This window comes from Manis pentadactyla, chromosome 2 (genome assembly GCF_030020395.1).
Source record: "Manis pentadactyla isolate mManPen7 chromosome 2, mManPen7.hap1, whole genome shotgun sequence".
NCBI classification, from domain to species: domain Eukaryota; kingdom Metazoa; phylum Chordata; class Mammalia; order Pholidota; family Manidae; genus Manis; species Manis pentadactyla.
Window position 1 is genome coordinate 217,750,195 of NC_080020.1, and position 22,175 is coordinate 217,772,369.

The window sequence follows — 22,175 nt, forward strand, 5'->3', positions numbered from 1 at the left end:
ACTCATGTAATGTAATACTGTGTGTCAGCTACCCTTCAATAAAAAATAATTATTAAAAAAAAAAAAAATCAAATGAGTATTCATATTTGAACTGACTGTTTATAGTTCATAATGCATGAGCAAAACCGAAGGTTTCTGTGATGGCTGCCCTTGTACTGTTTACCATGTAAGAACTTATTCACTATGTAAGAATTTGTTCTCCATGGAAGAACTTGTTTGTTATGCCTCAGAAGATTGGAGACTGACGAAAATTAGGCTTGGGGTGGATTAATGATTGTGCATTGAGCATTGACTCCCCTATACAGAATTTTATTGTTGTTAACAACCATTTGATCAATAAATATGAGAGATGCCCTCACAAAAAAAAAAAAAAAAAAGTATACACTTCCAATGGTAAAATAATAAGTAACCGGGATGTAATGAATATAGTCAAGATATTGTAACAGCTTGGTATGGTGATAGCTGGTACCTAGAACTGTCATGTATATAAATGTTGAATCACTATGTTGTACATCTGAAACTAATGTAATGTAATACTGTGTGTCAACTACCCTTCAATAAAAAATAATTATCTACAATAAAAAAAAAAAAAAAGAAAAAACAAAGAAGCCAATATTCAAAACAGTCCAAGCCATCTGTAAGCAACAAACACCCAGATCTTGGTTTCAAAATAAAATTTAAAAAAAAGAAAAGTAAAGAGAAGAAAAAGGAACCATGGCTCCCTAGGGAAAGGCTGATTCCAGGGCTAGAGCAGGAAAAGAAAACATCCTGGAGCATCTTCTTGCTCCACAAAGTAAAAAGGTGCTCACCAGTTCCTGGACCTGCCATGGGAATGAGGAAGGAGATATCTAAGCTGGCCTGTGCATACAGTAAAACAACAAAATTGGACTGGATCTATACTGTTGGAACTCAACCAAGAATTTGGAGAAGTGCAAATTGTAGCGCTCCAAAGTCTTACAACTACAAACTATTTAGTGTTAAAAGAACATATGGCATGTGAACAGTCCCCAGGAATGGGTTGTTTTAATTTGTCTGATTTCTCTCAGACTGTTCAAGTTCATTTGGACAATATCCACCATATCATAGATAAGTTTTCACAAATGCCTAAGGTGCCTAACTGGTTTTCTTGGTTTCACTGCAGATGGCTGGTAATTACAGATATGCTTTGGTTATGTAACTATACTCCTATTATGTTAATGTGTGTGTGCAATTTAAGTAGTAGCTTAAAACCTATACATGCTGAAGTTACTCTACAAGAAGATATATCAAAGAAATAATCAATCTTCCCATGTTTTCTTCCGCCTGCTACTTCTATAGCTTTTCTTCTTCCTTCCTAATTACAACCCTTAAATAGAATTCGTGCCTCATATCAAATTTACCGAGTATCATAATTCTTCCAAGTGGTAAAGATACCTCAAGACAAATGCTAGGCATAGAAGCCACAGGGCATAAATATGCAAAGAAGTAAAAAGCTAACCTTTTCAAACAATAAGGCTTCTCTCTCACTTACCAACTTCACATTTCCCTGTATGGCCCCGGAAGATGACTGGTTAGCCAGAGACGGGTAAGATTCCTCAAGGGAGGAACAACCTAAGACAGGCACAGTCGCAGGGGGGCCATCAGGTGAGAAATTGGGGATCAACAGAGGTGAGGCTTAGAACCTCACCCCCCCGTTCTGAGAGAAATCTTCTGCATACGTGGATGTTTTATTGCCCTGGTCTAGCTTGGATTAACACATAGTCTACAGGCACACACCTGATCATCTACATTTGCTCTCTTACAACACTAAACTATGTTTTCTACCTTTATCTTGTATCTACCTACCACTTCAGCATTTTATTAAAAATAATAATAATAAAGAGAGAAATGTGGTATCCACATATAAATCAAGTATAAAAACCAAATGAGTATTCATATTTGAACTGACTGTTTATAGTTCATAATGCATGAGCAAAACCGAAAGTTTCTGTGATGACTGCCCTTGTACTGTTCACTATGTAACTTATTCATTATGTAAGAATTTGTTCTACATGTAAAAACTTGTTTGTTATGCCTCAGAAGATTGGAGACTGACAAAAATTAGGCTTGGGGTGGAATAATGATTGTGCATTGAGCATTGACTCCCCTATACAGAATTTTATTGTCATTAACAACCATTTGATCAATAAATATGAGAGATGCCCTCACAAAAAAAAAAAAAAAAAAAAAAAAAAGGACAGACTTCCAATGGTAAAATAAATTAGTAACCGGGATGTAATGTATAGCATAAGGAATATAGTCAAGATATTGTAACAGCCTGGTAGGGTGATAGCTGGAACCTAGAATTATGTATATAAATGTTCTACCACTGTGTTGTACACTTGAAACTCATGTAATGTAATACTGTGTGTCAACTACCCTTCAATAAAAAATAATTATTAAAAAAAAAAAAAAAAAAAAAAAAAAAAGGTGCTCAAAGATTGATAAAATCAAAAGGACACCGAAGTCTTCCGAAGCGGTTCCCACTAGACAATCTGGGAAATGGAATATCAAAATAAGTGACATTAATGAACTATAATTCATTGAATTAAACAAAAACCCATGAGTCCATACTACTAGATTTAAAAGAAAAATCAGAAAAAAACACTTTTAAACAAACTCAATATTCATGTGGAGTCACTGTAACCAACACAAATTCCAAATATACCCAAGACCTAAAAATTTAAAGAAACTTCAGAACTGATGCCATTAAATAGATCCAAGCTCCCCACAGAAACACTGAAATACAAGCAGAAACTTTTAGAACCAACATAGAACTCTGGAAAGCTGCCTAAGGTTTACAGCAATCTATCAAATGTTGAATTAAGAAAAAAGCAACTTAAAAATAGCAAACAAAACAAACAAACCAATTAAAAAATGGGCAAAGAACTTGAACAGACATTTCTCCAGAGAAGACATAAAGTGACTAATAAGCACATGAAAAATATGCTTAACATCATTCAGAATGTTTTAGTAGGTAGGTAGCCAGAAATGAGCAAGGTGGGGCTGGGGACTTTGGCTGGTGTTTACATTTGGTAAGGCACTTGTTTAGATGTTCAACATTCCTGGAAACTATTCTGTGGGATGTAGGAAGTGAGGGTATAGATAGCAGATCTGCCAAAACTGACTGTTTCCAATATGGAGAAGTTGACCCTGGCTTTACCTCAAAGTACATTATAGGCTTATTAGCATACTAAAAATCATGCCTCTTGGGGCCAGGACAGTTCTGTGGAAGACCATCTAAAGACAAAAAAAGGGTGTCACCCTATTTTCCCAGAAAGCCCCTCCCTATTCCAAGAAAACCCCACCTATCTAGATGAATATTCCACCCCCTGCTTATACTCCAGCTGTAAGACCACCCAACCTGCACCCCAGGGGTACTGTTCATCTCTAAACAATGCCTGTACTTCCTCCTGGAGTGTGTACTTTGTTTTACTAAACTACTGGGTTGCTCACCTGGATGCCTGCACTCCTTCCTTGAGTGTGTACATTTCTTTATTAATACTAGTCTTTGCATGATAATTCTGCTCATGAATTCTTTCTTAATCAGAGTCAAGAACCCTCTCCCAGGACAAGGTCTCACCTAGTACATAGGGAGATCTCTCTAGACTGGACTGCCTGATAACAAGAATGATACCACTTTATCTACATTAGGATGACCATTACTTAGTAAAACAGAAAAGAATATTGGCGAGGATGTGGAGAAATTAGAACTCTGACACATTGCTATAGGTAATGTAAAATGGTGCAGCCTCTGTGGAAGAGTTTGGTGGCTGAAGGCAATATTCATAATAGCCAAGAGGTGGCAACAGTCCAAATGTCCATCAACAGATGAATGTGTAAACAAAATGTGTGTACAAAATGGAAAATTACACTGTATAAAAAAATGAATGAAGTTTTGCTACAAGCTACAACATGGATGAACCTTGAAAATAGTATGTTAAGTGAAATAAGCCACACACAAAAACGTACAAACATTGTATGATTCTACTTATATGAAATCTAAGACACATTCACAGAGAAAGTAGAATATAAATTACCAGGGACTGGGAAAAGAGAGGATGGGGAGTTACTGCTTAATGGACACGAGTTTCTATTTGGGAGGAAAAAAGTCTTGGAAATGGATAGAGGTATGGTTTCACAACACTGTGAATATAAGTAATGTCACTGAACTGTACACTTAAAAATGGTAAAATGGCAAATTTATGTTATGTATATTTTACCACAATAAAAAAACTTAAAAATGCAAACTCTTTATTAGAGAAAACATAGGTAGATTTCCCTATAACCTGGAAGAGAGGACAATTTTCCTACAACTCCCAGCACCAACCCCAACCCTGATCCCCTTTATATCTAAAAGTTTTCTCTTAGTATTTTTCTATCCACTTGCCCACTTTCCATTCTGCTCCTTTAGCTATACATTCACACCTTGTCCAAGTTATGCTCAGAATTGAAACCAGTTCCACAATGAGGTCTTTTCCCCATTCCAATAGTTCCTAAAGATAATCTGTTTTTACCACTTTAACTATTGTCCAGCTGTTTTTTCTTTTACACATGTATCCAGAAATTTCACATCTAAAAATCTATCCCAATAACACTTTAGTAAAAATATAGAAAGGTGAATGACCAAGATTATTCATTACAGTATTTTTACAGCATTCACTGTAATAGCAAAGACTGCAAAAAACCTAATGTCCATCAATCAGGGACTTGTTGAACAAACTACAGTAAATCCATACAGTGGGATACAACAATAAAAACTAATTTTTATGGCTACAGTGATCAATGCAATAAACTGTAAAAAAGCAAGATGGAGGAAAATATGCAAAATATATTATTGTTTAAGAAAGAGGTGGACATGAATATATAAACTTGTTTATATTAGAAAAAATAAAACAAAAAATTAAAAAATGTTTACCCTATAAGCTGAGAGAGAGAGGATAGGATGGAAGAGGCAAGGATAGAGGATGGATTTCTCTGAATATGTTTTTTAGTCAACTTTGGAATCATGTAAGTATTGTACACACATATAAATTTTTTAAAAAGCAACAAAGTTACATTTTTAAAAAAGTAATCCCTAAAAACTGAAAGTGAAAATAAAACAAATTAACTGAATTACTATCAAGTTAAGGCAAAGAGGGATTATTTCAAGTAACTTTAAAACAGAGTAATTTTATTGTGTATCCCAGTGAGGTAAACTGTAAAAGGAAAAACACAGCTCCCAGTAATCATATTATTAGTAACAATTTATTAGTATTGTTTTTATGAAACTATGGCATAAAGACAAAGCAGCGGGTTTCAACGAAGACGTAACTGTGCCCCTCAGAGTGCAACTGGCAATGGCTGGAGGCATTTCTGTTGCTGTCACAACTTGGGGGGATTGCTACTGCTAATGTAGTAGGAGAGATCAAGGATGGTGCTAACCAGGAGAGCCACCACAAGAATTATTTTGCCCCAAATGTCAATAGTGCTGAAGTTGAGAAAACCTGAGATAAAGCAAAGTAATTATAATCTGTTGCTACAAACCAAGCTTTTTTTTTCAGAATAAGAATAAGAAATATAAAAATCAAAGAAGCCAAGTAAAAATCCTATAATCCTGAGTTACAAATTGGAAATATCATAATGAACTCATGTTGCATTTTTTTCTTGAGAAAATATAGACTAGCTCTGTCCACTCACTTAGCACACCTAGTGCCCAGATTTGTGGTCTCCAAATACTACTTCCTCCTAAAAGGAATCAAAGTTTCTTGGAGAAGTGGCTGACTCCAAGTCTGGAGTAGGAAATGCAAATTTTGTGCCTTGGACTGACCTTGAATTAGTGTCAAAAGGATTCAGCAGTCAATTTAAAGAAGCTGCTACTGGACAGATATGGGACTGAAAACAATTATATGAACTGAAGAGTATCAAATGCAAATTCATAGCTCACCTACTGGTCATTTCCCCAGAATATTAGTGTACCAATTCATTATTTTGAAAACTGGCAAAAAGGGACAGAATCAAGTATTCATTCTGTCTTTCCTATATGAACTTAGTAGCCAAAGAGTTAGTGAAAGAAGTTCATTTATAAATGAATTCAGCTAAATGAGGATTATAGAACTGAATATTCCCAATGTGCAACCCCTAATGCAAATAGATCTAGGCAATGGTATCAAAGGTTGCTAATTTCTCTGACACATTCACTCACACATACACACAAACATATGCTTCAATGTGAAAAATTCTAGGAGAAATGATCCATTTTCTTCAACATATACATTACCAGGGAGAAAAAGTGGAAATACCTTTCTTAAATATTTAAGAGATATATCAACTAATTACAATAGCCAGGAAAGAATCAGGAACATTTGAATACTGTGTATGTGGGGTAGTAGTTAATTTTAATGGTGTGACAATGAGACCGTATCTCTAAGTTTCTTAAGTATGTGCTTGCTTTAGATACATAGTGAAATATCTAGCTGAAATAACCATAACTGGAATTGCTTCAATGTAGGGAGTAGAGGGAATATAACTGAAACCAAAGTGGCCAGGCTGTTACTTGAAAATTATTGAAGCTGGATAAGGAGTGTACATGGGAGTTTATTATTCTCCACATTTTTTGTATATGTTTGAAATTTTTCGTAATAAAAATTGGGATACAAAACTATCTTAAAAGATAAATACATAGAGTCCTTTAATACCATTTCATTAGCTTCTTAAAAGGCAGCAATTTGGCTCTATCAGAAAACTACTCAATAATCTAAGAATGGCAGTAATTCCAAAGATCTGGATCCTCAGTGAAAAATAATGTGCCTCTTATTCCCCAAATTTTAAATTGGAAGCAGTAAAAAGTACTTTGAACTCATATTTGAAGTGATGAATTTGAGCAGGTCTATTATGTCTAGGATAAAGATAAACTTAAAACTAAAAGAGCTTCCATAAGACATTTGGTTGACTCATGGCTTGAAAGCAATGTGGGCAGAGAGAGAAATGTTAGTAATATGTGGATGTGCTATGTAAAATCAAACACAAGACAATAGTTATTAACTGCCTGTTGTTCAATTAAAGTTATTAGCTGTCAAAATTCAAGTTTGGAAGAATCAGGTCTGTTCTAACCTGGAATGTCTACTTATTTAACTAAGAAAAACAACCAAACTGATAATAGAAGAGAGAGAAAAAAATGACCTTAATGCTTTAAAATTAAATAAGCTTTAAAAAATACTACATTGCAATGCTTTAACAACCTATACAAATTAATTTTAATTCATGACTTTTAAAAGTCCCTCCCAAAGCAGATTACTTCTTATGTGTGCTTAAGACAATACAGTCAAGAAAATGTCATTACTAGGTAATGACAGGTTGTTTGTGATAACCAAGACCCCAGAGACTACAGATTCAAAACTAAAAACACTTTTCCCCAAAATAATACACAACCAAGCTAGACATTTCCACAAAGCATTAAAAATATTTCAACTCTCAGACTATATAAAAAAAGACTGTTTCTTAAATACTCCCTGGTATGTATACAAAAACAAATACCTGTATTTAAAAATATAAGTTTTAAGCATACTTAAATAGAAGGCAGAGCTGTTCATTAATAGCCACTGAAAATCCATTAGACCCGCCCCAAAGCTATGAGGATCAGAAAATGGGCACTAAAAGTAGTCTACTACTCCCACTTAAAAGTCTCCAAAGCAAAAAAAAAAAGTCTTCAAAGTATCTGAAGGTGAAAGTAAATTTGGGTGACTGAAGATCCAGTGGCAGCCTTTCACCGATAAAATCAAAGAGTTTGAAGGATCTTGACTTCCATTCCAGTTTCCTGCTGCTAATGGAGCTGGGCCCATAACCACAGGCAACTCAGACTGAGCACTAATTCCCACTCAGCCTCTATTTTGCTAGGAATTAAAGTCAGACAGTGAAGTCTGAATTGGAAAATACCATATCACTGAAAATTGTTTTAAATACCACTATTGTCTTCATTATGAGTTATATATAACCTATGGGAAATTTATTTCTTAGCCTTTTCATGTGAAAATTATGAGCAATTCTGAAAGGCAAGGGGAAACTGAAAGGAAGGAAAAAGGAGGCGATGTGATGTAGCAGAGGAGTACCGAAGTAAGGTGGAGAAAAGCACCTACAAAAGCATCCCCACTCAATAACTCCAGACTACCTTTTAATTAGAGGGTAACATAGGAGCCATGAAAGCCACACCATCCAAGAGGATGAAACCCAACAATGAAGACAAATTGTATGTTCTATTGTCTCAAGGCGGGATTTTGTATTTTTGAAGACTTCTTAATCCTTTCTTAGGGCTCTTCAAATAAATCCTTAAGACTTAAGAATGAAAACAGACCATTATTTCCCTCACAGAATCTTAGTCAATGTTTATTGAATGTAAGGCACTGGATTAGATATTATTTATAAAGTAACAAATCAGGTAAGTGGAAAGATATTTTCTATAATATCAAAAATTAATAACACCTTAAATGGATATGATCAAATAAATCACACGCTTTAAAAATGACTGTTAAGGGTACAACATTATGAATGTTCTTTCGAGTATGCAAGTATTACATTTATTAACTAAACATAATCATACCATCTCTGGACCAAGGATGAACCTGAAGTCCAAAGAGAAAAAAAAGGTGTCTATTTTACTTACTGTATGAAAAAAAGGGAACTAAAACCATGAAAAGGATGAGAAGATAAAGGGGGTAAGCAGAAGAAAGCTAAAACCCTTATAAAAGCAACACAAAAGGCATTGCTCAAAATTAGTAACTCAGAATACACACTGTTTAGAAATATGGTTGTAAATAACAAGAAACAGCTATGAGTTCAAAGTAGTTGTCTCTAGGGAAAGCGAGTGGGAGTATTTTTTAGTTTTAAGTCTTCTAACACTTTTTGCCTTTTAAATTATGTATATGTACCATGCTGATAAAAAATTAAAAACCAAAAAACAAACAAACAAACAATAAACAAACAAACTCAAAATATATTCAGAAACCAGAATTTCATGTTCTATTTCATGTTTTCTCCTAGGACTATCCTTCAAATCTCATACTTCTAGAACTACTTAATTGCTTCCCTTTAAAAATTGCTTCCCTATTTAACATACACAAAAGAATAGAGAAAAATATAAACAACCATCCCAACCATTCAGATTTCAGAAGTTTACATTTTGACCTAATTGCTTTTTTATTTAAGAAATAAAGTATTATAGATATCCTTGAATACTATTTCACTTAAAAAAATTAAGTGGTAGGTTCCAAATATGTTTCTTAATTACATATTAATTATACCCAAATGAAGTTGTTAAAAATATTAAAAATGCACATTTATTCAGAACCTACTATATACCAGGCACGATTCTAGGTGCTTAGGATACATAACTGAACAAAACAGACAAAAGATCCTAGCCCTGTGGACACTGCCCTTTGGTCACGCTGTTAATTGACAATTTTCCAACATTACTTTCAACTACTCTGAAATAATCCCTTCGTTTAGACAGATAACGATCCTTCGCTGTTTCATAAAGGTAACATACTCATTCCACATCTGTTTACATTGTAACCACCCTTTTGGCATTCAAATCCAAATTATTCAAGTCTCAACTCAGCCCAAGATCCACCTCTATCATAAAGGTGAAATTTAAAATTTTTTATTAATATTCCTCTCTTAAAACACATTTTTGGCACTTAAATCATACTGCATGATATTGTTTTCTATCATTTCTTCTAGCTTTTTCTACTGGATCTAAGATCCTTGAGGAGAGGTATGATTTACCCCATTTCCTGTTTCTTCCACAGGCTAGCAAGTGCAAAGAAAAGAATAGCCATCATTAAAGTATTTCACTATGTTTCTTATTGATAGGTTATTGTTCTCTAGCAACTTACTAATATTTTTCAGCATTTCAGTTATAAGCTACTGATAAACTGTTTTTACTTATTTTATGACAGCAAAAGAGAATGAAGAACAGACCTTGGATTCAAACTGACTTGTACTGGAATACTGGCTACATCATTTTTGAGCTGGATGACTTCACACGTTACTGAATTTCTCCAAGTCCCAGATGCCTAACCTGTAACATGAAGACATCATGTTTATTTTATTATTAACTATCCTCCTCATAAGGTAATTATACTCCACAAAAGGTTGTTCTGAATACTAAAGGAGATACTGAGTACAATAAAGTTATGCTCCTTTCTCTTTTCTTATCCCTCCCCTCATAATCTCTATTACAGGGATTGGTTAAGAAACACCTTCAGACTTGGTCTTAAAAGTTTTAATTTTGACAAGGCCTTTGCAATTTTACTTTTGATTTCACTAATTAAATTTTAAAAGAACATTTATATACTTACTGAACCCCCCACCACTCTGTGGGAGGCACTGGTTTAGAGCTAATGATATAAAATAAAGGTCAATAGGACACTATTCAAGAAGTTTATAGATTAACCAAGAAAAAAAATACTTCATTACTAATTGCAAACATGGCACAGAATTATGAAGTAAAAACTGATTCTAACATGGATATGTCAATATTTCCTTAAGTATTTTCTATCATAAATTAGTAATATGTATAAATGAGCCATGTAAAATTAATTTGTATCAATTGAATGAGCTTCTACAATCACCACTGTCATATGAAATGAACAACCCTACCTTACGTACTGTAGAGTTTAAAAAACCATCTGCCAAGTATCTATGCTACCCAGCATGAAGTCGGACATCAGAATGGGCAGTGAACACAATTTCCTTCAGTATACTCCCAGTTAGTACCACTACCATCTTACATTTCTATTGTATTTCACAGTTTACTGAACACCTTCCCAAATATTATCCCACTTACTCCCAACAACTGCAGTGATAAAAATCAGTCAGGAGACAGAGTAGACTGAGCTTTTGGGAACATATCCACTAAAAGGAAAACCCAGTCAAAACAGATTTATACAACTAAGAAATGTAGTCTTTTTAACATATAACTAGAATAGAAAAAGTTTGTAAGTTACCAATTTTACTTATTTTTATGAACAAACTACAGGCTTTTTTTTTAAGATTATGTATTCATATAAAAATATTATACCACTGGGCACACTATCTTTATGTAGAGGCTAAAAGTTTCTCTTTAGAAATAAAGCCATTTCCTGGCATTAAAGACAAGGGAAAAGAAACCAAGGATCACATTTCCATGCGGAGTTCCTTTCGCTTAGTTCTTCTTCAGAATGGGATTTGGGTTCTCAGTCTCCAAGTACAAACTATGGTAGCATCAAAACCAAACACTTTAAAAGACAGTTTATTTGTATATTTTATTGATTCTAGTTTACTATTAAGTAATAAATGAAATCTTTTGAAAAGTTTCAGCTTATCTTAGTTGTAATCATAATAATGAAGAAAATACCTTCTTCTAGAAAAAAACTGTTGAGGGAATTATATGCAAAAGGACCAAAGTGATGGTGATAAAAGTAATTTAAATGAGAAAATCCTAGGGGAAAGGTGAAAGCAGGGACTGCCAAGGTCACTGAATCAGCCATTGTTTGACCCCAAGACATTCTCATTCCAGGGCTCCATATTGAACTGTTACCTACCTTGCAAAACCCACCTCAAATACAAGCTTTAGAAAACCTTCCACAAATACTCCAAAAGATGTAAATACAGCTACTAGCACAGTGAGGAGATGAGTCATTGTACCCTTAGTATTTGCCCTCTCTTCACAGTCCCAAGTCTAGTTCCAACTGTCACCTCCAGGTGGTTTCCTCACATCCATTCTTGTCCCCATCCAACCTACTTTCCACAGAGAAGTTAGCGTGACCTTTTTGATTATGATAAAAATTGTGGGACTTCCCTGCTTAAAACCCTTCAGTACTTCCCCCATTGATCTAGGAATACAGCCCAAGAGGATAATGTTAAGAGGAGTTCACTGTACTGTTGTCTCGTTACATTTTAATGGCTTGAAAATTGTTTAAAGGCGGTCCCAAACACTTAACATCGTTTAAAAGGCCTCCCACCATCTCTCTGGCACTAACCACAGCCCCCTTTTGCTTTCTGCACTTAATGCAACTGTTATGACCTTTCAGTTCCCACAACCTTCTCTAATCTCTACGGAACCTATTGCCTTCGCCTGGCCCTTTCTTCCCCACGTTGGGAGTCATCTTTGCCTAATTCCTACTTACCCATAATATTTCAGCTCAAAGATTACTTTCCTAGGAAAATCTTAACTAATTTCCCCAGATGGGATTAAGTCCCCCTGCTACACGTTCTCCACAACACCCTACATTCTTCCTTTTTTAAGCTGTCTAGAATTACTGGCATTTACTTGTGTGATTATTAACTATCTGCTTCCCCCAATAACAATGTAATGACCTTAAAGGCAAAATCTATACTGGTCACCAACATTTCGTTAGCACTCAGCACACAGTAGGTACTAAATAATGTGGATGATGATACTGAGTAATTAACATTAAACATTACGTATCTAAAGTATGCATGTAAAATATTTACGACAGTGCAGGGCTGAGAGCCAGCGCTCAGTAAGCATTACTTTTTGTTAATACTGTATTCCGCCTTGTATCATAATTGTGTGCGTATCACTCCCTCCTGCATACAATTCCTACTCATTTTTGGATTCCGTAAATGCCTAGCACTAACTTTAGAGTTCTGCATAGGTACTCAGTATTCACTGGGTTGCCTTTTAAATCAGTATGGCTTTCAGCATATTTAGATCTTTTCCCGTTAAAACTAAAGTAGAATTTAAAAACTGATGAACACATCAAAGACACTTAAGCCATTACCATGAAATAAGGAAGCTGCTTTTCACGTCGCTAATACAACCAGTCGTATTCACAGTTCCACATCGACATAAATACGCTCGGTTTCCTACATTTATTTCCAATTATCTCTAAATAGGACGGAACTGACGCTGGACGCCACGCTTATGTTCATCATTGCCAACAAGTAATAAAAACTGCGAATAGCGAGAAAAATGGACATACAGAAAAAAAAAAGAATAGCGACAATCAAACCTACAGACTAAAAGAAAGTGAGTTGTGGACGACTGGTAATGAAGTTAACTAAGAATGTACACCCGACACAGGCATGCTTTTTATTTCCGAACTCCTTTTGCGGTGTCCGCCTTTAGAAAGGGGGACATTTTGAGAGCACGTACGTAGTTTCTGAGCCCATCGGAACAAGAAAACCCACCGATGTGCCTTCACCGAGAGTCGCGGCTCTCCCGGGCTGGGCGGGAGTCTCTCCCCGGCCGCCGCCCGACAGCGCGCTTCCAGGTCGCAGCATCCGGGGCTGAAGCCCTCGCGACCGCGGGCTCTCAGGAGACAAAGACGAGCGCAGCCGCGCCGTCCGGCCCGGGAAACGCCCGCCCACACCCGGCGGCCGGCGGCCGCCCCGACGCGGCCTCAGGACACTTACCCCCGGGCGCGGCCGCTGGAAGGGGCCGCGCCGCGCCGTCGCCCCGCGGCCTCGTCCTCAATTCGCCCGGGGGCCGCGGGCGCCCCCGCCGCTGCTGGGGTCGAGCCCCTCGGACGGGGAGCACCGCCACCGCCTGAGCCTCTCAGGATCGGCGGCCGCGCCACCGGGACCCGGTCCGCCTCCCTCCGTCACCGCAGCCCGGCGCCGAGCACGCGCCGAGGCCGGGTCTGCGCAGATGCGCGCGCGCGCGCGCGCGCGCGGTAGGGCTGGCCCCGGCCAGCCGCCGGGGCCCTTGGCGTTCTGCGCAGTAATGGCGGCGGGCTCCTTCCTCCGGTCGCCGTCGCGGCTTGCTGCCTCTTCACGCGGCGCGGAAAATGCAGGTGAAGGCTCGCCTGAGAACCCAGCGACCCCTTGTGTACCTCGTTAGCCTCAAACTGAATCCGTGGAGAGATTTCCCTGCATTCTGATAGTGTTGAACTCTACCTGAGCCCTATGATTCTGGAAGGCCACGGTTAAAGAAATCCTCCCACCCCTTTGTGTACCTGAAAGTGTTTACAGCGGGGAACCACCCTTCCCTATCTGATGTAGATGTGACTCACGGATGCCCCCTTTATTTACCTATGACAAAGTCAGGCACAGACCCTCCAAATTCCCCTTCTTTTTGCCTCATAAATTATTAGCTGAACTGATTGTACTCACTGACCAACCTGGACAAAATAACGGCTTCCTTGACTTTACCAAACTTTTTCTTTCCTTCATCCAGGCCCCCAAACTTTGACACACCCTCAGTCTGAACCAGCATTCTTACCTACCATTTCTGAAAATAGGCTGACCCTCCATGTAGAACATCTTTGATCTGCAGTGTCATCACTGACACCTCCACCCATTCATCCCCCTACCGCACACCCAGATCTTTAGCCTTTGTTCACCCCTCGCTATAAAAGAAAACCTCGTTCCGTCTGACCCTGGAGAGTTACAGAATTCGTGGTCTATAGTTTTCCTCTAGCTATAGTCATTCGCTCACCCCCCCACACCGCATTGCCGTAGTCCCTTTTCCCTCTTGTAATAATCTTCCGATAAATTCTCTTCACCTAAATCCAGATTTGTTTGTTGATAGTTGAGCGTTCTCCCTATTGTAATTGTCCTTCTCCTTTGTTGAAATAGTCTTTTCCCCCCACCCTGCTGCAATAATACTTTCAAATAAAGTCTTGATTTGCCTAAATAGTAATTTTTTTACTTGACAGTTTTTAGTGCCTGGATTCAAATTGAGATTAAGCCTCGTCTGTGGACCCCAGCCATCCTCACCAAGGTAAAGCTACCTTCTGAGTCCTTTGAACTCAACTGCTGTTCAGCGATTCTGGAATCCTGTGGTGAGTTCAGTTTTCAAACCAGTACTCCAGAAGCTTTGTGTGTGGGAGCCCGGGGTAAGGAGATACTCTGATACCTTTGGGCAAAGACTTTTCTTCAGCCCTTATGTGACACCTCTCCACCTCTTTTTTTTTTTTTTTTTTGCTCCCAGCATCATTTGATAGAGAAGATTCTTTCCTTGTTCAAAATCAGTTGACCATAGATGTACTGGTTTATTTCTGGACTCTCAAAATTCTATTTCATTTATCTATATAGGTCTATCCTTATGCCAGTACTATAATATTTTAATTACTATAGCTTTGTAGTAGGTTTTGAAATCATAAAGTGTTAGTTTTCCAACTTTGTTCTTTTTGAAGGTTAATTTGGTTATTCCAGGGCCCTTGCAATTAGGATCAACTCTTCCATTTCTGTTAAAAAAGGCCATTGGGATTTTGATAGGGATTGCATTAAATCAGTAGATCAATTTGAAAGTACTGACATTTTAACAGTATTAAGTTTTTCAACCCATGAACATGGATGTCCTTCCAAATACTTAGGTCTTCTTTAATTTCTTTTAGCAGTGTTTTGTAGTTTTCAATGTGCAAGTCTTATACCTCCTTGGTGAAATTTACTCATATTTTATTCTTTCTGATGCTGTTGGAAAGGCAATTGCTTTTTCAATTACCTTTTTGGATTTTTCATAGTGTATAGCAATGCCACTGATTTTTGTATGTTGATCTTATATCCAGCATCTTTGCTGAATTCATTTATTAGCTCTAATAGTTGTTTTTTTAAAAGTAGATTCTGTAGTATTTTGTACATATAAGAACATGTCATCTGTAAATATGAATAGATGTACTTCCTTTCTGAACTAGAGGCCTTTTACTGTTTTCTTGCCTAACTTCTCTGGCTAGAAATTTTGAACAGGGTAATTTTGTATACTTTTGAATGGAGATGACAAAAGCCAGCTTCATGGTCTTGTCCCTAATTTTAAGGGAAAAGCTTTCAATCGTTCACCATTGAATATGTCAGTTGTCTTTCATGCTTAAGAAACTTTTCTATTCCTACTTCCTTGAGTGTTTTTATAATGAAAGGTTGTGGGATTTTGTCAGATGCTTACTCTCTGTCAATTGAGATAATCAGGTGATCTTTCGAATATGGTACATCTGTATTTAGCCTTCTACCTTAACCTGCTTAACTGTATTCAGTGAATGTTCTATTTTAATGCCCTTGATTCTTGCCTATTAAGAAAAACAAGTTCACATTTTGGACTTAGATCTAGGTATACTTACTAACGTAATACCTAACAGATAAAGCCCATAATGCCAAGGCAGTTTATCAAAGAGTTCCTTCCATCCTCATGGATTTGTAATGTTACCTCATATACTAAATCCCCATCAATACTGGACCCTGTATTCTAGGTCTGTATTCTGTTATGCTGACCTGTCTGTTGACCTCTGCAACAATAGCGGGTTACTCCAAATACTGTAGGGTTTTGTTTGGTTTTGTCTTTTACCATTTTAAAGTGTATAATTCTGTAGTGTTAAGTACACTCAAATGTTGAGCAACCATTACCACTGTGCACTTACTTCCAAGACCATTTTACATTCTCACTCAGAATATATGAACAATCCAGTTTCTCTGCCTCTTCATCAGCATTTGGTATTGTCACTTAAAAAAATTTTAGTTGTTCTAATAGGTATGTAGGGATAACTTGTCAGTCTTAATTTGTATTTCCCTACTGGTTAGTGATATTGAAATCTTTTCATATGTTTATTTTCCCTCTGCATATCTTCTTAGATGAAATATCTCTTCTGATCTTTTCTCTACTTTGTAATTTTTTTTTTTAATGTCGAGTTTTGAGAGTTCATATTCTAGGTGAGTCCTTTGTGAGATACGTGGTTTGCGAATATTTTTACCCAGTCTGTTTGGTTTTCATTGTCTTAACTGCATCATTCCCAGAGCAAAAAAATAAAAGTTTAAAATTTTGATGAGGTCTAGTTTATTTTTTTTACTTTCATAGGTTATGCTCTTGGTGTCATACCTAAGAACTCTACTCTTTATTTTCCTAAGTTCTATTTCATTCTTTTAGAATTTGCTTTGATATTTTTGCTATTATCATTACATAATCATTAGTATTTTGTATTACACATCTAAATATAAATCTGTGGGTCTCATTCCTTTTTCTTTTTGCTGGCTGTTTTTCATGATGATTTTTACTTTATGTTTTTTTTTTTTTTTTTACTGAGTCATATTTATGAGGGTTTTTCTTTTTTGTATCTTCTGTTGACGGTGCCTTCTTTCAGAGACAATTTATGATTGCTTTTGTTCTGTGCTTAGAATTTTGACTCAAGCCTATTTAACCTAAATTATTGTCTTAAGGTTCTTCATACCTATCAGATTTGGTGAATTTAGGCTGTAAACCTGAGGACCAGTTTGTTGTTTTGAATTCTCAAGGGATATGTTCTTTCCCCCTTATTCTTAGTGTAGATGCTGAGAAAGGCAATTCTCCTTGAAGTTTCCGGGGGATGAGTGATGGCAAGGTTGATAGATTTATTTTTAACTCACCCTTATATTTAAGTGTATCCTTTTTGTAGTAGGATTTTGCAGGGTGATTTCATTAGACTATGTAACTTGAGCAGATTCTGGGCCATGTCTCCTGTCTTTTGTATCTTCTTAAGATAGAGAAAATAGAAGATCAGGATCACTAGGGCTGAGCAAATGCATTGAAAATGAATGGTTTCTGTAGATCTTTGCTTAGTAGATCTGGGCTCCTGCTGTGACTTAGTTTTTTGGTCGAAGTATTCCTTAGTGTTTTGCCAGCTCATGTAGTTTTCAGTAAAGTTTAAAAATGATTTTAAAGACCGCTTAGTTATTTTCTCCAGATCATACTATGTAAAACAAGCAACTGTTTCATATCTTTTCCAAGCCTTCCTTTCTTTTGCCCATAATGTTTCTTTGCCCCACTTTGTAGTTCAAGATCCATCTCAGGGGTCATTCCCTGTTAGAGGCTTTCCCTAACATCCCAGTTTGAACTAGAGGACTCTGCCTCATTCTTTCTTACCACATTGTATTGCAGCTTTCTCTTTCCTTGCCTTTCCCCTTCATTCTCTCATTGCCTGTGAGCTCTTTGAGGGCGAGACTAAGTTGTTATTTATTTATTTTTAATCTCTCTGTTTTTTGGTCTGGCAGAGAGCCTGACACCAGTTTACTCTAAACATCTGTTGATAGTAAATGGCGTAAGTTATAACCCAAATCATAATCTGGCTTTCTCTATTTAGGACTATAAAAACAAACACAGAAAGAAAGGAGGCAGGCACACAAATCCTTGGTATTCTAACTTTCATATCATACACCTCTTAAGGATATTCTATATACTACTGAAAACCAGTCTCTTTTTGCCGGAAATTAAACTGTTGATTCTATTCAGTAATCTCATTGCTAACTGATGCAGGAAAACCCAGGTCTGGTTCCATTATGAGGGCTCCACACCCTTTCGAGGCTGGTTTCAGGTGGTGGGTGGAGTGTCCTGGGGAGGATGTGAAAATTAATGTGAGAGGAATTTGTTTGCTTTCCTGGAACCCATATTGCTTTCCAAACAGAAAAACTATCTCCATTCCCAGGGGTGTATGTAGTTTTGTTGAACGATTGGGATCTTGGGTGGCTAGAATGCTCTAATTTTGATGCATCTTGGTGATTTTTACAGGACTCTTCTCAAGTCTTCAATTTTTCTTAGCGTAGTAAACAGGAAGCACTTCTGTCCAATAAGTAGTAAACTTTCTATCCCTAATGTACCGAGAATTTTTGAAATGTACATAATTCCTAGTTTACATAACTTTTCATGTTGTGTGCCTTCATCTTTTTCTTTTGAAGTTAAATAGTAAGTTTTACATATTTGTGTTCAGCTTTTTGTATTATAAACTCGAGCGTGTGTGGGCGGCAGCATAAAGGACGCTCTTAGTAGGCAGAATTCATGCTTTGTTGACTCCGCCTTAGATCTGCCCAAGGTTATAGAAAACCACCCTGTCTTTGTTTTGTTCAGAGATGCAGGGTTCTAGCTTTTGTTCTTTCTTAAGCTTTCGGTGGCCAGATAATGCACACAGATCTATTTTATCACAGTTAACCATTCTTATTTTATAGCTGTGAAAAGTGCGGCTCAAGTTCAGTGTCGTGCTTTGGGTGCCTCTGGGATTCCAACTCAGGTCACCGCGCCCTCGTTTTCGCCGGTCCTCCATCCCCCGCCTTTGCCGGTCGTTCCTTGCTCCATCCAGGCCACCTGGGCTGATAGCGGGGGTGCTGGGGCACTTGTACCTGTCAGGGTGTGAGAGCTTCAGGACTGACTTCAGCGCGCGAGTGCCTTCCGTGCCCACTCTGGTTTTTCCCATCCCCCTCGTAGATGGACAGCCGGCCATACCTGGAAACCATAGAGCTGACACAACCCAGAGCGTCCCTTCCCCCGGCGGCTGAACACTGACGCTACGCCGCTGGGCGGGGCCTACCAGAGGGGCGGTGGGGAGAGACAGCCGCCGGCAGGAGAAGGCTGGCTGCCTTGCAGCGCCCCGCAGCGGCCACGGCCGGAAGCGTCTCGTCGGCCCTGCGGCGCTGGAACCCTGACGCACGGAGCTCGAGAGCGAGAACGAGAGAGAAAGGGGCAGAAATGGCGGCTCCGTTCGGCTCCCGCTGAGAAGGGCGAAGCCGGCGGAGGTTCTGAGCTGTCCGCCTGGAGCATCGCTTCCGCCTCCCGCTACTACCTTCTGACGCCGACTTCCCTTCCTCTGCTCTAGTCGCGCCTGTCCTCGTCTGTGCTCCGCAGAATCCGGGTCGGCTGGTCTCTCCCGGCCCGGCTCCACTGGCTCTGACTGCCCGGCCGGCGGGCCGGCTTTCCTTGGCTCTCCCGGGCGCGGCGGGCGAGACGTGGACCCCTTCCTCCTGGCTGGACCATGGTGAACACTCGGAAGAGCTCTCTGCGCCTTCTCGGGTCCAAGTCGCCTGGGCCCGGGCCCGGGCCTGGGGCCGGAGCAGAGCAGCCTGGGGTGACCGGAGGCAGCAGCCATTTCATCTCTTCTCGGACCCGCTCCTCCAAGACCCGCGCTGCCAGCTGCCCCGCCGCCAAGGCCGGGGGAAGCGGTGGTGCCGGCGTCGCTCTGGATGAGGCCCGGGTAAGAGCGCGACGGCCCCAGTCCGTAGGCTTGCGAGCGCCGGCCCGGCCGCCGGGGCTTTGTCTGGCCGGGCTGGGGCAGGAAGCCTCCAGTGGAGATTGCCCGGGCGGCCGGAGACCGGGTTTGGGTGTGCGGCGGCGATGGCACCGGCTAGGTAGGGCTGCGACAGCTTTGCTGGCCCGGCCCTTTTGTGTAAAGAATAGGATTAATCTAGGGGAAAAGGCTCTGGGAGTCTTTTCGGGACATTAGAATGGTCTGCTTTCCGTGTCCTTGTCCTGTCTTAGAGGGGAATTCTAGGGGAGCAAGAGCAAAGAACCGGAGTTCCCCGGTGGAAGGGCTGGAGAAGAGAAGTGAAAGTTTTCTGCGGTGTCAAACCCTTCCTGTAAGTGTGTCACCTCCTGCCAGTGTCTAACTCCAGCTTACTCTCGAACTGTTTGGGGGTGGTTCAAGTTGCTGAGGTAGTGAACGGAGAGCTGCAGTTCGCAGCCAGGCAGGAATGCTGAAAAAAGTTTGTAGCTGCTCTGACACCAACTTTAAAACAAAATCAACGCTATCGCCTCTCCAGGCAGGAGAGATCAAACATTGTAATTGTGGTTGGAGAATACGCTAGCTAGCTAGCTAGCTAACCAGGGTTCTAGAAGGGACCAGTAGAGCTTTCTGGTCAGAAAAGGGGCATGTTGAAAGAATCGTGTCGAATGTTTCGGATAATAGGCAGTATCATTTCCAAGTTGTACGGTTTCTTAGATGTCTGCATTTTTGTTATGGGAATAGTTTATCAAAGGTGAGCTAACCCCATCGTTGTCACTATTGGAAAAGTGACATTTAATGAAGGGCGGTGATAATTTATTTGTCTAAAAAAAAGTTGAAAGATCTTGAAATTTTTTTACAGCGTAAAACTGTTTTATCACTTTAAAGGAGTTGATAAGTTTGTGTTGTGAGATTGGTTATGAATTCAGAAAAGAATATTGCTTCTGTCTAGTAATTTGGCTGGGAATCGCTGTTCATTTAAAATAGTATTTAAAGCCACTTTATTTTGTTATTCTTATGGGAGGAAAGCAGTATTTTATTTTCTGTACGGGTCTACAAGATTATGATTTGTATGTGCTTTTTCTCTGTATCTCATACTGTTCTGACGCTTATCAGAAAGAACCAAGGCTGATAAAACAGACATTATTTTACCGTAGTATTCTGAAATATACTGTATTTTTGAAAACATTTCTCTTCCATTTTGCTAACAATCTGGAAAATCTTTTAAAAATTATCTTACCTAATAAACTGTTTCAGGGCCTACAGGTCTCCTAGGTTGAAGTGAGAAAGCTAAATCCGAGAGTTGTGCAAACTATTTGGAATAATTACGCTGACAACTAGGCTTTCTGTAGAAATTACTCCGAACATGTACAACAAACTTACTTTCTGAAGCTAGCATATATTTTAAATTTAAAGTAAATTTAAGAAAGGTCTATCTTCTCCACTTAAGCACAAATAAAGTGTTTAGAATATAAGCATTTCATTGTGTAATGCTATGAATGTCTAGTCTATTAGAGCAGTGTCTAATTCATCTGAAGCAATTAGCTCATCTGTCACTGATCAGTTTGTGGTCCCATTTTTAAATTCAGGGATATCATGCTATCCTTACCCCCTGGGGTATAAGGTGAGGTAATTTGTCAAGCAGCTGTTATGGGGATGTTAAAAGGCAAGGAATCAATAATCTAGTGTAGAAATGAACATTTGGTAGCTTTTAGGTTGCTGGAAGAATGAAAGATACTAAGCTCTTCCTAGAAGGATGCTAGTGAAACTTTGTTTCAAGGATCCTTTTAAAATGTTTTAAAAAGATCATTAAGGCAGGTGAATGAAGATTTATTTTGAAATATTTGTTTTTGAGTTTCAAGATTTGTGTTCTAATAAATGATGAATGATCTAATTGCTTTCTCTGAGAAATTTAAGAGATTAAGAGATTTACTAATTCTGTACTGTGGTTGGTCCTTTAGAAGAGGATACATTATAATTCTGAATTTGTGGACTATATATATATACTTAGGAACAGGGTTGTACATTTCTTTGCTGTGTATTTCTGAAGAGGATTTATTTGAATCTGGTAAGCTTTTCCTTTCAAGTTGGTTTTAATCCATTCTTTCTGGCACACTTAAAGGCATCCTCTGTGTCTATAGAGTATTAGACATTTGCTGGTGTCTGTATGACTTACTTGATGGAAAATGGGGATGGTCTTGCTATTGCTTTAGGAGATATATTTTGTAG

General features: G+C 38.6%; 2 protein-coding genes across 8 annotated transcripts in view; one reads left to right on the forward strand and one right to left on the reverse strand.

Annotated features, from left to right (window-relative positions):
- The window catches only part of UBXN2A (UBX domain protein 2A), a 52,072-nt gene extending 38,521 nt beyond the window's left edge, over positions 1-13,551 (reverse strand). For 2 of the 6 annotated variants that reach the window (XM_057497420.1, XM_057497416.1), the window contains exons 1-2: positions 13,414-13,551; positions 9,973-10,072 (exon numbers count right to left, since the gene is read on the reverse strand). The gene's annotated coding sequence lies outside the window, so the exon portion shown is untranslated. Of the gene's footprint in view, positions 1-9,972; positions 10,073-11,576; positions 11,773-12,779; positions 12,953-13,413 lie in introns of those variants that run through there. The other 4 variants (XM_057497418.1, XM_057497417.1, XM_057497419.1 and 1 more) reach the window with 4 other exon arrangements.
- A 4,618-nt stretch (positions 13,552-18,169) lies between these two features.
- ATAD2B (ATPase family AAA domain containing 2B) overlaps positions 18,170-22,175 on the forward strand; it is a 171,544-nt gene continuing 167,538 nt past the window's right edge. Inside the window, exon 1 of one of the 2 annotated variants that reach the window (XM_036881655.2) lies at positions 18,170-19,919. In XM_036881655.2, the coding sequence (XP_036737550.2) occupies positions 19,701-19,919 (219 nt within the window). In that variant the 5' untranslated portion in view covers positions 18,170-19,700. The remainder of the gene's footprint in view (positions 19,920-22,175) is intronic. The other variant, XM_036881656.2, reaches the window with a different exon arrangement.